This window comes from Amblyomma americanum, chromosome 7 (genome assembly GCF_052857255.1).
Source record: "Amblyomma americanum isolate KBUSLIRL-KWMA chromosome 7, ASM5285725v1, whole genome shotgun sequence".
NCBI lineage: Eukaryota > Metazoa > Arthropoda > Arachnida > Ixodida > Ixodidae > Amblyomma > Amblyomma americanum.
The window spans coordinates 78,315,469-78,330,077 of record NC_135503.1 but is presented as its reverse complement, the minus strand read 5'-3'; the positions used below and the strand labels follow the sequence as shown (position 1 = coordinate 78,330,077).

The 14,609-nt window shown below is 45.1% G+C and overlaps 2 protein-coding genes across 2 annotated transcripts in view; one reads left to right on the top strand and one right to left on the bottom strand.

The window, feature by feature from the left end:
• LOC144099350 (small ribosomal subunit protein uS12) overlaps positions 1 to 14,609 on the bottom strand; it is a 247,506-nt gene that overhangs the window by 9,828 nt on the left and 223,069 nt on the right. The gene's annotated exons all lie outside the window — the stretch shown is intronic.
• mRpL17 (mitochondrial ribosomal protein L17) lies at positions 27 to 13,531 on the top strand. The gene is made up of 4 exons (XM_077632576.1): positions 27 to 260; positions 1,147 to 1,218; positions 4,856 to 5,024; positions 13,270 to 13,531. The coding sequence occupies exons 1-4, from the start codon at positions 69 to 71 to the stop codon at positions 13,488 to 13,490; spliced, it is 654 nt and encodes a 217-aa protein (XP_077488702.1). The 5' UTR covers positions 27 to 68; the 3' UTR covers positions 13,491 to 13,531.

Below are 14,609 nucleotides of genomic sequence, written 5' to 3'. Positions count from 1 at the left end.
GTTGTTATAATATTTTTAATAAACTGCGGGACGTTAATGGCCGCTGCCTGTGCGCGAGGAGAGCGAGCATGGCCGACGCAACGCGGCTCATTCCGACGTTGAAACACGTCGTCACACACAGACATCGCAAGTTGACAACGGTGAAAGGATCCGTTGGTCGCGTAGAGAAAATAAGGGCCACTTTAACGGCTCTTCTCAAGCATGAAAGGATAGAGCTGAACTATCCCCGAGCGGACGAAGTGCGGGGATATGCCGAGCGGGTGAGCACGCCGACTCCGGGTTTGGAAACAGTTCCCGAGAGCAGCTTCTAAAAACATTCAAAATTCACACGTACCCGGGTATTTATAACGCACATTACACACTTTATACAGTGCGCTATGTATGTCGTCATGATGATTGAGTTAGCGGAAGGGATGCGGCAGAGAATGCTCGTGCGCTTGTTTCGCTTTTATTCGTTTGCTGTTTTCGAAATTTCGCCTGATCATCGGTCATATCGCAGTGATCTCCACGGTTTTTATAGCATTGATGTTAATCCTTCCCAAAGTTTCAGCTTTCGTGGCTCATTTGCGTATAGAAGCTATCGACAGAAAAAAACGAGAACATGGACTGCCTCGTAACTTGCCTGAATAGATCCTGATACATATGCAATGTTACTTGGCGGTCTTTTTTCAGATAACAGTTCACTTATTAGTCCGGATTTTGTCCTGTGCCCTGCAGTGTCGTATAGCGCATTTTTAGTTGACTTACCGGTTACAACATTCCGCACCAACTGACCCAGCGTTCGGCTTTGAAGCAGTGGCACGCTGGAAAAAGTTTGTGCGGCTGGTTATCACTAACTGTGGTACTGCCTGAGGTGAATCCACGGTTAATGGACTTGATGGCTTCCCTTAACTAGATTTTTATTTATTTGTTTTCACTGAAATTTCTGGAAAATATCACTGCATTTACTCACTATTCTTGAAGCTAAGTAGCCTTTTAATTTTACAGAAATTTTAAGCAGTCATCTTCAATAATTATATCACGTATTGTATGCAATCTTGGTCTGTTTTCTGTTAAAGCACTAGCAAGAGCTAGATGATCTGAAATGGTGCACGTTTCTCATATTTTCAAGTACTTGATGCCAACCTATTCATTTCACACCCTCAGCTGATACAAGATGCCATCCGTTACGGCGACTGCCACACACGGACCATGGAGCTCGCGGACTTCTGGATAAACGTATGCGGCCCCATTTGTCAGCATGTGTTGTCAGTTTTTTTTCAACCTATTCATCTCGCTTAAGTGAACACGCCAGCAACTGGATGGCTTGTATAGTCCAGAACCTCATGCTGTTTTATCTGTCATCTTTGTTCGGTTTGTCATAGTGTGAGTGGCAGCTGTGACTCAGCCAATGGGTACTTGTGAAAATGGAGAATGTAGGCTGCATTTTGGAAAACTTATTTTCAAGGATAACTCTTTCAGCATGTGACCTTACCTTGCTGGAGTGTTGGAACCAAGACATGGCAAGAGAACACTATGGGCAACCACGCTACCACAGATCGGACAGAACAGCCTCCCACGTTTTCTCTCTTAAAGGGTCGAACACCTGCTGTTTTGAAAGTCGCAAGCACTTCCACTTTGGTCTCTTCAAGACTATCATTGCGGGACTTGACATTTGGCTTTCAAGGTCGAATGCGGTCTTAGCATGTATAATTAACTGTCCGGCAGAGTCTTCCAGCAGGAACATGGGGGCCCACTCAGCATTTCATTGCAGTTAAGCAACACACAGTTTTGGTGTCCTTTAAAACGGAAAGTACCCCAGCAGCAGCTGTTTGAGGACGTGCTCTGAATAGGATGGTTGTTGTTCTTTGAGCTTCAGGGAACAAAACTTGCAGTGGCATGGGGCACTGATCTTTGTCATGTCTATGTCCTTGCTTCTGTGTGGCCACTTTACCAAACAAGCACAGGCAACAAGTGGGATGGCATGACAGTAAAGATAAGTGAAGTGTGCAGCTTGGGAGATACTGAAACACATTTTTTTCATGCTGCCATTTTTGTAGTCCCGCTGGATTACGCAGGCTGCCGTTGCACGCATTATCTACTATAAGGCTCTGTAGATGGCGAGTTTCTTCCTGCTGCTTCATTGGTGTTGTGCATGTGGTCTGCATGTGTACATGTGATGTACTCTTCATCCCTGCAGCCATTGTAAGTCTTGCAGGGCTCTGTCACTAGATACATCCATTGTTTTCTTGTGCACAATGAAAGCATCAAGGAGGGAGCACATGTTACTACTATGGCTGGATTGTATGGGTGAAGTTTAGCACAGGAGCTCCAAACAATAAATGAAAGGCATAAATTTGCACATACGTATTTTTCAGAATTGGGCTCCTGTTAAAACACAAAGCTGCTCCAAATAGCCATTTTGTCTGCTCCAGAGTTTGCTCCAAAGCTTGTTCTGAAGTCTCGTGGCCATTTAAATCCACCACTGTGGTGGTCATTTCTGTCTTCTAAAAGCACAATGCTATTTGCAGTAGAAAAAAGCATGCCCAGCTGGGGAGCATGGAGTGAAAATTTATGAAATTTCCTTTTTTTGTGTTTGAACAACAATAATGCAACAGAGAGACAACACACTACTAGTTGCAGCCAGAAAGTATGATTTATGCATTAACATCACTAAAATATTGCCATTAGCATTTAACAGAAAGGAAACAAATACTCACCGAACATCTAATTCCGTTATGTGTTGACAATGCAGTGGCGTTTGCAGCTGTTGATGCCTTTGCAGAAAGTGACACCATTTCCAGTCTGGGGATGTAACTTCCCTCCAGCCAAAGGGAATGCTCCAGTCTGTTGATGTGACTTCAGTCTAGCCAGTGGGCGCATTTTATAACCGACAGCGCATTTTGGCCTTATGGGGCTTCTAGTGCTATTGCATTTAAATATAATTCCCCAGTGACGTGTCTGTGATGCAAAGGAAACACCTTCAAGCACATTAGTTGGTAAGGAACGAAAAATTATAGGTGTAACGTTCAGAGACCAGAAGCGGGGCAGAGTGGATGAGCGAAGAAATGCAGGTTAATGATATCCTAATCGAAATCATGAGGAAGAAATGGGCTTGGGCAGGAAATGTAATGCGAAGGCAAGATAACCACTGGTACTTAAGGGTAACGGAGTAGATTTCAAGAGAAGGCAAGCGTGGCAGGGGGCGGCAGAAAGTTGGTGGACGGATGAGATTAAGAAGTTTGCTGGCATATGGTGGCCGCGGCTGAAAAAGGACAGGGTTAATTGGAAAGACATAATAGAGGCCTTTGCCCTGCAGTGGGCATAGTCGGGCTGATGATAATGATGATGAGGAGGAGTAATTGGTTTATGGTATGGGGATTTAACGTCCCAAAGCGACTCAGGCTATGAGGAACAACGTAGTGAAGGGCTCTGGAAATTTCGACCACCTGGGGTTCTTTAACGTGCACTGACATCTACAGACCCATGTACTGTGTGATGCCAGTGCATGCTAAAGAACCCCAGGCAGCCAAAATTTCCGGAGCCCTTAACTACGGCGTCCCTCATAGCCTGAGCCACCTTTGGGCGTTACACCGCCACAAACCAAACCAAATTTTGCCTCTATCAAAATTCGACCGCCGCGGCCAGGATCGAACCCGCATCTTTCGGGTCAGCAGCTGAGCGCCATATCCACTGAGCCACTGCGATGGCGCCGTGAAAAATTATATTCAACAATACTGACTATCATATTAAGGCGAAAGCCTTTATAGGCTCATGACTCGCCAGCGGGGTTGTTCACAGAAAAGTGTCGCACTATAGCTGTCAATCAAACGTGGTTGAGCTGTCCACCAAGATTTCGAGATCTGAGAGAGCTACTGCTTAAAACGTTTCCTGAAAACACGTTTTCACATTCCTCCATGTTAGCAGACAAGTGTCACCACAGTTAAATAGTAATTAGTAATTAATTAGTAATACTAGCGGTTGGTGTAGTATGTCATAACTGGGAACTCAGTATATGATAATGCACTGTGCATGCGCAAGGTGCCAGCAGACAATGCACCTGCGCTTCTGTCTACTGCGCATGCAGGTGACATCAATGAGTGGCATTCGAAAGGAGTTTGAGAGAAGCGCTCCCGAGGCAGTCTTGCCAGACGCCTCCCGAACGCCGATCTGGAAGGACGCCGCCTAGACGCTCTCCTGTGTCTCTAGCAACCAAGCGTGCGCGCACTAATGAACGTCAGTGAGTGTTGTGAAGCGAGCAGTTGTGTAGTCCTTAATTAACATCTTCACCACACATCAGCGAAACAAGCAGAAACACTGCGCTAAAGGCTGTCGCCTCACCACACTTTAGTTCAACAAAGTGCCCCCCCCCTGAATTCTTGACTCATAGAATATGAATTAAATTGTAAAATTTACTCAACTGGTGTTGGAAATATCAAATAGGTGCCACCTGTTGTGAACATCCTCGACCTAAGCTGATATGAAGAATGAGAGTGCATCCAGGAAGGAGCAGATGCTTCATGTATATGTTCTAACACTTGTCAGTGATGCAGTGGTAGAAGTTTTGCAGCGTGTTTTTATTTAATTCGGAGAATTGGTATTCAGTTTCTTTTTTTTTTTCTGTCTCTGTAGTTTGGCAAATTTTGCTTCTGGAGCACTGACTTGGACCGTCTGGTGCTTGCTTCTGACTTTTTGATGCGGTTCAAGCGTAGTAATACCTGTGTGTTACAGCAGATTCATAGTCAGGTGCCCGCAGAGCAAAGAGCACGTGTTTCTTTTTTCTGTCTCTGTGTTATTAGTTTTTTTTTTCTGCCAGCTTTTGCTACATTTGATGATACTCAATATCACCGTGCTGATATTCATTCTGGGGTCACAGGAGAAGCAGTTGGTGCACAAGCTGTTCAAGGTGCTGGCGCCGCGTTTTGCCACCTACCAAGGCTCATACACTAGGGTTCACGTGCTGCAAACGCCCTTCAAAGAGGTCTTCGGCGTCAAGGAGCCGGGGCCTTATTACAAGTACAACTGGGTCTGCCTGGAGCTCAAAGGTGGGCGCCCCTGGTTTGGCAAAGCAGTGCTTGGCCTAGCCAGGTTGATAACCTCTTTGCTATCAGCGTCCACATTTGTGGATACTAACTTAGACACACCTTCCTTTTAGGGAATTCATCCATCAGCGTTTAAATATCGCACCTTCAGAAGAGTAGGGCATGGTCTACCTGCCGTGCAAAGGATGTCATCTCGGCGGACTCGAGCCATGTGGAAACAAACTTTCAAAATATCCAATTCCTGTTCACAGCGGGTGGAGCGACTAAGGGCTAACTTTTAAAAATTTTCTTGTTGGTGTATACTTCTATACATAAAAAGCATAATTATTAGCGCAGTTGAGGGCCCCTTGAACTATTGTGAATAGGTTTTCATTTCAGGAATGGTAGTCATGGCCAATAACAGAGCGTTTTATAATGTGCCCTGTTCATGAACAAAAAATTAACATCGACATGCTTTCTTTGCTTGAGTCCTAGAGAAAAATTTCTGACCGATGAATAAATTGCTGCCATGCATAAAGAAAGTGACACGGAGCTCTTACAGGGCTCAGAGAACGAGGAAGCTGTTTTGCTTTTTGATGTTTTTTTTGACGTCTTCTCTCTGAATGAAAAACCTGCAGAAGAAGCTGAAGAGGAATGCAGGTTGGGAAAAAAAAGTTGTTGTTGCCTTTTAAGCAATGGGACATACCATGGTGGGTGATTGGCCACAGTTTGGCATAGACCTGAACAGGAGGAAAAATCATCCAGACTTATCTCAACGGTTCATAAATAAAAATTGAGGATTCTGGGAAAGCAAATAACGAATTTTGAGAGATTTTGAGGCGATTGGAATGAAAATCTAGGAAACAGAGGTGAGGGTTAAAATAAATAATTAAAAAGTAAAGTTATTTTGAACAGGGAATGTAAGTAGTTACGAAGCTTGCTGGCACCCACCTTTTGATGGGCGTGATGAACTTTTCGTAAGTCTGCCTCTACTGGTCGCACACTACATGAGCATTTCTCATTGCGGATAATATGTTTCGGAACAGGGTCTGTGAATTGCGCAATCATCTGCATTTTATGGATTCCTCTGCCTTCACGGGTGATCAAAGAGAGGAGAAATTGCGTCTGGTGCGACCTATTGCTGCCAACTTCTAAAGTTGTTCCAAAGTTCACACCACCACGCTCAAGGGGAGTCTGTATTGACGAGCTGATGATGCCATTTTCCGGCAGGTGTGCTTTCAGGCAGTAGAGTTAGTTCTTGGGCTAGTTGGTATTCTTGATTCAAGCTCATAGTTTTTCAGCGCAACAGCACACAGCCAGCACTGTGTTCGTCCTTCTTCTTTTCTTTGGCTGTGTGCCGTTGCACTGAAAAACTATGAGTTTCAGGCAGTACCTTTCACCGAATCCTTACCCCCTCGGATTTAAAAATTTTGTTGCGGCGTCACCAAACGATTTGGTCTTAGACTTCCTTGTTTACACTGGAGAGGACGCAGTCCCGCTGCATAACATGAAGGCTTATGGCTTGGCAAGAGCAGTAGTGAAGAAGCTTAAGGATACCATAACACAAGAGAACACGCACGTTTTCATAGACAGATATTCTACAGGTCTAGCCATTATGGATTTTCTTCTCCAAGGTAGAAGATTTCTTACAGGAACCGTGAATGCGAATCGCACTGAAGGAGCTGTTTCCAAAGATGCCAAATTAAACATTGAATTTTGGTGACTCAGTCTGCCTTGTGCATCAGGATAGAAAGGTGTGCCTTGTTAAATGGAAGGATAATAAATCTGTTTTCTCCTGTCCAGTGCGGTTGGAGCTAGTCCGATGGGCTCATGCAAGAGATGGTCGAAGGGTCAGAAAAAAAAATTGCAGCCAGCTATGGTCTCAGAATATAACTAATGCATGGGAGGTGTGAAATATCATGGGTATGTCATATTGCAGAATAAATCAAAACCACGAAGCGGACCGTTAGGTTCTTCACTCACTTTCTTGACATGGCTGTTTGCAATGCATGAATTTAATACGGCTGGGGCACTAGAGCCATGAACGTGCTACAAAAAGAAATTGTCTCGCTTCTTCAATTCAAGGAAAAAATGGTGGAAACGCTGATCAGATGTAACCCAACCCAAAGGAAACGCAGGGCTGTAAGAAACGAAAGTGGAGCTGCACAGCAGAATGCAAGACTAGTACATCTGCCTTATCAAGATGTCCGAAATGATAGGTTCGGTCACTTTCTGGAAATTAGCTAGCCACGGAATGCGACGCGGTGCAGGAACCTTAACTGCTCAGCTAAAACCAGGGTGCGATGCACCAAATGCAATGCATTTTTGTGCCTGCAGGCGAGAAACTGCTTTCTGAGTTTCATGGAGTTGACAACTAATGTCCACGTTTGTGGAAGCAATTTTTCTAATTAAAAGCGCGAAAAATTTTGAGAATTATTTTTCTGTGTATACTATTGCAGAGGTGTGTAATAAAAATTCAGAAATGAGTTGATTTTTTTTTGCCTCTTTTTGGGGTCAGTAGAGAAGGGGATAAACCCAGCCCTGGATGACTGCATAGTACATACTGGTAAAAGAGTGGGGCCGAGGGGGGGGTATATTATGCTGCGTCTGGGTTTCTTACCATTTCCTCCTTTCATCAATGCACTTCTTTTTTATGGGAAAGCTGTAGATGTATGAGAGACATTCTGTGAGGGAAGCTGTGCTGTCATGATATGTGATAGCAGGAGGCTTCTTTGTTCTTCGTTAGCAAGCGAGAATGGAGAATGCTGTACGAGTGGGTCCGGGAGTAACTGCTCTTGTGGGGTGGGACGAAGAGAGAGAGAGGGTTTATTGATAGGAAAGGCAGAGAGGTTGGCCTGAAAAATAAATATCTGGCCTGCTACTCTGCTCTGGGGGACGGAAGAAGAGATAAAAGAAGGTCACGATGGGGGACGATGATGATGGGAGGAGGCAGATGGAAAACTACTTTAAAAAAAAAAAACAAGGCACACTTTCTGACATCACAAATGCGAGACAAGGTCCGTGTCGCTCAAAAAGCGTGAGAGCGCTCGCGTTGCCTTTACAGTTCTAAAACTATCTGGCCAAGCGCCGAGGATCAAATCCTCAGAGAGGAGCGATGTGTCCATAGGCTTCAGAGCAGATGCGAGTATGAGTCTTTCACGTGCATACGCTCATGAAAGACTCATACGAAGTCACATCTTTGCCCCCAAGGGAGAATGGAAGAGCCTAGGAATAGTGAGATTAGCCTGTTTTATTGTTCTAAAATATTCAGTCATTACCTTTTGGCTTTTTTTTTTTCCACAAAGGCAATGGCCAGCACCTTCTGTTCTAATGCCCTAACTTACCAGAAGGCCTCGTTGCCTTCAACACTGAAGAGGCATGCAGCATTCAGCGCGTCCAAAATTGTGCAGCGGAGGGCCACACCAGGGTTGCAAAGGGTGTGCAACTGTCACGCGACAGCCACTTTTCAACCAAAACAGTCGCGCAATGTCCGCAACCCGCAGATTCACATTTGCAAGTCGCGGACATTGTGCAACTGTTTAGGTGAAAAAGCGAAAGTCGTCAGGGCAGCAGTATATACGTTGCCTGATTTTCCAGCCTTTTGACCCTGAGCCGCAAACTGTCAAACAAATGAGTGGAATTTTTTGGCAGCATCCTGTTTTGATAACAGACGTTGACTTCACGCATGGTTTCAGTTTTCTCTTTAAGCATTTTGGCACGACATTTACCGCGGACAGACATTTCTAAATCACTACGCTGTTGCACGCCGCGCAGGTTGACCACTGTGGTTTCAACCAAACGTACGGAATGCGATGCAAAAGGCACCGGAAAACCGAAACAGAGACGTGCAGCAAACATCAGCAAAAACTCATATCATTCATTTCACGCATGTCGCGCTTTCGTGCACGAACGTGTGGTTTCGGATTTGGAGCGCCGAAGGCGCTGCAACATGCCTGATTTTATGGATCTTGTCGGGTCATCCATCGCTCAACAACAGAAGCTAACACAGCTGGTTCTGAAGCCTTCGAGATCGGCGTTTACAGGCAACAGCCGGGTACAAATGTCGGAAGTCATGCAGCCAGTTGCTGTCACCATGCCGCTGCAGAGAGAATCCCTCTTTCCCGTTTATCCAGCTTCGCACTGCTCATGCCAATTTTACCCTCCACGTCTCCTCCAAGGAGGTGGCAGTCCACTTGTAACAACGAATTAAATAACAAACTACAGTTAATAAAACCTAAAAGTTTTTAATAGTAGCCATTTCTAGAATCTTTTTCCTTCATCATCGTGAGGTAATTCTAACTATTTAAGCACTCTGCACCACCGACGGTTTTCACATTTCTATAAAATTATCCAGAAATTTCTCCTATACCTCGAGCTTGGTGCATGATGGCCTTAGTTGCCTATACGCCATAAAACCCAACACAACACTCCAAAGAGGTGGCGCAGCCTGACGGGAGAGTTGCTTGGCTCGCCGCGTGGCCAGGCCACCTAGCTGGGGCGGCATGTATTTCAAATTATCAGTGGCACCACCCATTCACATTCAAATTAAAATGCTCTATTTTACATAGACTTCTATGGAGCTTGGAGGGACCAAGTTATACAGTTCGAATTATCCAAAAATTCGAATTAATGAACTTTCACTAACTGCATGTTGCATGCAAGGCGAGCTACAATTTACCGTCACTCTTCCAAGCAAGGAAAACTGCATTTCCAAACCTCTTCACTTGTTCTCTTGGCATCTGTGCCAATTGCTCTCTTTGCTGTGTTTGTCTGCAACATGGCGACAGAAACCTATGGGCGACTTGTCACTGTGGGATGCTGTTGCACTGCAAAGTACAAGTTGATTCTTTGTTACTCTCCATCAGTCTACTGCAGGACAAAAAGCCTCAACCAGTGCTCTCCAGCCATCTCTGTTGCGTCAGCCGTAGCCACTCATCCCAAGAAACTTGCTAGTCTCGTCTCTCTACGCGACTTTTACATATAGAGAGTTGCATTTTTTTCCTCTCAATTGGAATCCACTCTGTTAGTTTAACTCTTAACTCTTTCATTACCATTCCTATTCAAATCTACCAATTTTGATCGACGGCGGGAAATGATTCATGGGACGAAATCTGGGCTATTTTTCAATATGCTGCACCGTTTAGTGTGTCACAAAAGAACTCTGGTTCAGCTTCAGGTTTGGCTTTTCTTTTTTTCGTCAGCCATGTGAGGGAATATTTTTAAACTTTCCTCACAACTTCTAAACTTGGGGCCACCGCAGCGAGTATGGTGCCCAAGGTTACGTCCTCATCTCACGCCGATCTTGATTGGTAGCAGCTTTGTGCTCGTGATTCTGCAGCACCGACATGAGTTTGTAGATGCAAGTGACAGCCAAGTGCGAAAAGATAAGGCCCATTCATCTTGATTTTAGTTCGGACAGTTATGACCGTTGCCAGGTGCCCGTCCGTAACTTTCGTTTTTGCCGGTTTCGTTTGCTGGTTTCCAAGCCTTGAACACTGGACATGTTCTGAACGATGCATGTTCTGATGGCCTGCAGCCAACCTTGGCATTGCACTGTGGTGTAGCCCGATGTGCTTTCCACAATCATTTGTTTTTTTTTTTTACTGACCAGGAAGTTTAGCATGAAGAGTTCTGTAACTTTCAACACTCAAGTCTGACATAATAACGCATAAAATATATATTCTAGATTTTTTTATGCTGCCATTTTCTGACAATATGTGTAATTTTTTGCAAAGTTTTGTGCAAATCACTCAAATTTTGCCAGTTAAGTATTTTTTTATCGTGAGCAGTATGTAGCTTGTTCCTTTATGTTATTAAAAAGAGTTTTCTATTAGCTATACTATGATGTGCTGCAGTAAAGGAAGATTTTGAAATTTATGCCTGAAAAATTGTAAGGCTAAAGGCTTTATAAAGGCTCATGACTCGCCAAAGGGGATGTTCGCAGAAAAGTGTCACACTATAGCTGTCAATCAAACTGATGACGTCATCAGTGGTGTTGAAAGATAAGTGGCTTATCAGTCAAATGCGATAAGCGAAGCCCTAGCACAGAGCGCTTCGCAAACTTGCTCACATATAAAAATGACATCGTTCGAGAGGAGTATTCCCCAGGCAATCTTGCCAGACGCCTCCTGAACGCTGATCTGGAAAGATGCCGCCTAAACGCTCTCATGTGTCTCCAACAACCAAGCGTGCGCACGCTAATGAACTACAGTGACACAGGCAGCAACATCGCACTGAAGGCTTTTGCCTCACTACGCTTTAGGTCAACAACGTGCCCCCCTGAGTGTTTTTTTTGCACAGCATCATGAAATTGCCTGTTTTCCCATTGTAAGGAAAGAGCTAACAGACAATAGGTTATCGATGTGCATTACCTCCCAAACCCTATTTTTTTCCCTCTAAATCTGAGGACTAACAGAAGCTGGCCTGTGCTATAGATTGTCACTTTATAATGATAGAGACGCTACTTCAATGAAAATGGAACTTTTGTTAGCTAGAAAAGCCCAGAAAATAAAGTACAGGTGTCACCGTCAGTAGCTGTTTATGCAAGTAAACTGTGGTGCGTCAACGCAGTTTTGCTGCAAACCCCAGAGTCCGCCGTTTTACTGCATTTTACTTTCGCCATTCATTTCGAAGCAGTGATTGCAAATCCTTTTCAGTGCATATTTCACGAGTTTGAAATTAGCGGCGAGGAAGTCTTTAATTGTAATTTTCTCAGTTATAAGTGTTTTTTTGCTGCACGAGAAACGTGTAGTAGAGTGAATGAGTGAGTGAGCAAATGTTTATTGGAGAGGATGGTAGCTGGAGCACGTGTGGTTGGGCCCTCAGTCCAGGGCTCCGGAGGCTTCTGCTGACCTACTGGCCATGAAAAGAAGCACTGCCTGGTCGTTAAGGCATGCGCTCGTCAGCTTCACCTCCCACAGCTCCAGGGCCGCATTACGCGGCTTTAGATGGTGGTGCTTTTGGACACGTCCATGTGATATGTGTTAGGGTTGGGGTGTCACCACACCACGGACATTTGTCTTCGTATAGTAGAGCATCTGCCTCGCTTTCAGGAGGTGCTGGATCTGGTACCCAGTGCCACTGGATATCCAATGGTTTTAAAAAATGGGTGTAAGAGCTTCCCTGGCCTGGTGCTCAATTTTCAATGCGATAGCATTTAGGCTGTTGTCTCACCAAAAATTTTCGGCTTCTCTGTCACGATATTTCCTGATTGGCCGAGAGCGGGCACGTGCCCTTGTGACGTTTTCCACTCTGGCAGGTGGCAAACTGCCCGCTGTTGCCAAATTAAATGGATTTTCCACCTGCCCACTGTGGCGCTGCGCATGAACCTTACGGGAGCTTGGGAACAGCAATTTGGGTCTCACAAGCCCCAGTGGTGTCTGTGTTTGAGACAGCCACCTGCCAGGGCAGTGGCGCATTGCTTAACCACTACACCATTTGAGAAAAGGGTCTTGGACCATATAGTCCCAGCATACCTAACAAGAGCCTTCATATTTTAGTGAGAACGAAAATTGGATGGAGTAGTCCTCAGTGTCGCTTTCATTTCCGCTGGGATACCACTGGCAAGAATTTGTTTTCTGATCCACATTGCTGTCTTTCTGCCTCTCAGAGCAAGTCCTGCTCATGGCGGTCACAGTACGTGCTCCGATGGCTCGGTATAGTTGTGGCATTCACCTGCTGAGCCCGAGTACGTGGTGTCAAATTCTAGCTGCAGCTTCCATATTTTCGTGGAGGTGAAACCCAGAAAATGTTCATGTCTTGTAGGGTGTCAGTGCACTTTAAAGAACCCCTGGTGGTCAGAATTAATCTCGAGCCCTCCAGAGCCATGTCTCTTTCTTTGGTTCTCTCCTCAATTCCTTCCCCTCACTGTGGTTGAGGTGTCCACTAAATATAATAATCGCTACACATACAGGTGTCCACCAAGAGCGAGACAGCTACTGCCAGTGCCTTCCCACATGACCATTTTTTTTTAATCACAGGAGTAATAAAATGACATCCTAGTTGAAATCAAGAAGAAATGGACATGGCTACAACATGTACTGCAAAGATAAGATACCGATGGTTCGGTTAGGGTAACGGAGTGGGTTTCAAGGGAGGGCAAGCAGTCAGGTGGATGAATGAGATTAGGAAGTTTGTGGAGATATGATGGCTGCAGCTGGCACAAGACCAGGGTTATAGGAGGAATATGGGAGAACCTTTTGTACTGCAGTGGATGTAGTTAGATGATGGTCACAGTGATGCACAAAGTGCAATGAAATTGTTGTTGCAGGCAATCCGTACCCTCCGGTTCCGGGCACGGTGGCACCGAACCCGAACTTCATTCCCAATGTGCTGCTGTCGGAGGCGCGCAAGGAGACTCACCGGATGCAGTTCCCCGAGAAGGTCGCACCCCCGCCGCCCCCAGAACCTGGCACTGTGCTGGTGACACAGCGGTCGGCCTCTAAGCCACCTCCTGTTCACGGGACTGGTGGGACAGGTCCTAGCAAGTAGTTTGTATTGATACAGTGTAAATAAACTGATAGTGTTCAGTCCTTAGCGTCGATTTAAAAAATTTTGTGTCATTGCACTGCTGTGATGGACGATGGGTGAGCCAGTAACTCAGATGTCTACACAGGTCATGTTATATGGGGCTTACTAACATCCCGAAGCCGCATGTAGCCTATAAGAGATGCCATAGTGGAGGACTTGAGATTAGTTACAAATACCCTAGGCTCTTTAAAATGCACTGGCATTGCGCAGCACGCAGGCATCTTTAGCATTTTGTCTCCCATCAAAATGCATCCTTGGGCTCTGTGGCCGAGCACCATAATCACTGAGCCACTGCGGCGGGTAAGTCACTGAACAACTCATCCGAATGTAGTGCTGCAGTTGAATAGCATTGATGTGTTACCTGACAAAAATAACAAGGTGGGATGCTAGAAAGCTTTTTCTGAGCTTTGCTTTTTCTTTGAATTTCATGTGGTCAGATGCAAATTAAGTTGGACCACAGCATGACACACTGTTTTCTCACTTGTGCCACTTCTGCACTGCTTATTTTATGGGATTCGAGTTGAGCAAATGGTTGGTTAACAGCATTTACTTTCCTAATTCTCTCTGTGGCATTAAGTGCTTCTTGCAGGGTGTTCTCGGGTCTTACTTGTGTGTCTGATCATGACTACTGTTGCATGGGGGCTACTGGTCAAGTTTTCAACCGTAGCTCATATTCACTTTTCCTCGTTTGACTGTTGCTTGAAGGAACAAAGTTCTTGCAAATTGAGGCAGATACAATATTTTCGCACAGCCTACCCCAGGATATCCTGCACCCCTAAATTTTACCCTCCACGACAGGAAAAAAAAAAAAAAATGTGCCCCCTTGTTAACCTGCACACTTACCTGAAGGAAGTACGACTAGGTACTTTAGAACTGCGCTAGACGGCAATCCTTTCATCATAAAAAATATCTTGAGAAGCCCACTTCAGCGCTGGATGCACCACATACAAGTGTTATCACTGTCACCTTTCGAGGCTTTGTTGCCACTGTCAAAGACATCAATTCTTGTCCATGCAGGCTGTTGTTAACTACGCATTTCATGAAGCCTTTGCGCAGCATGTTGACTGGGATAGCCTTCCA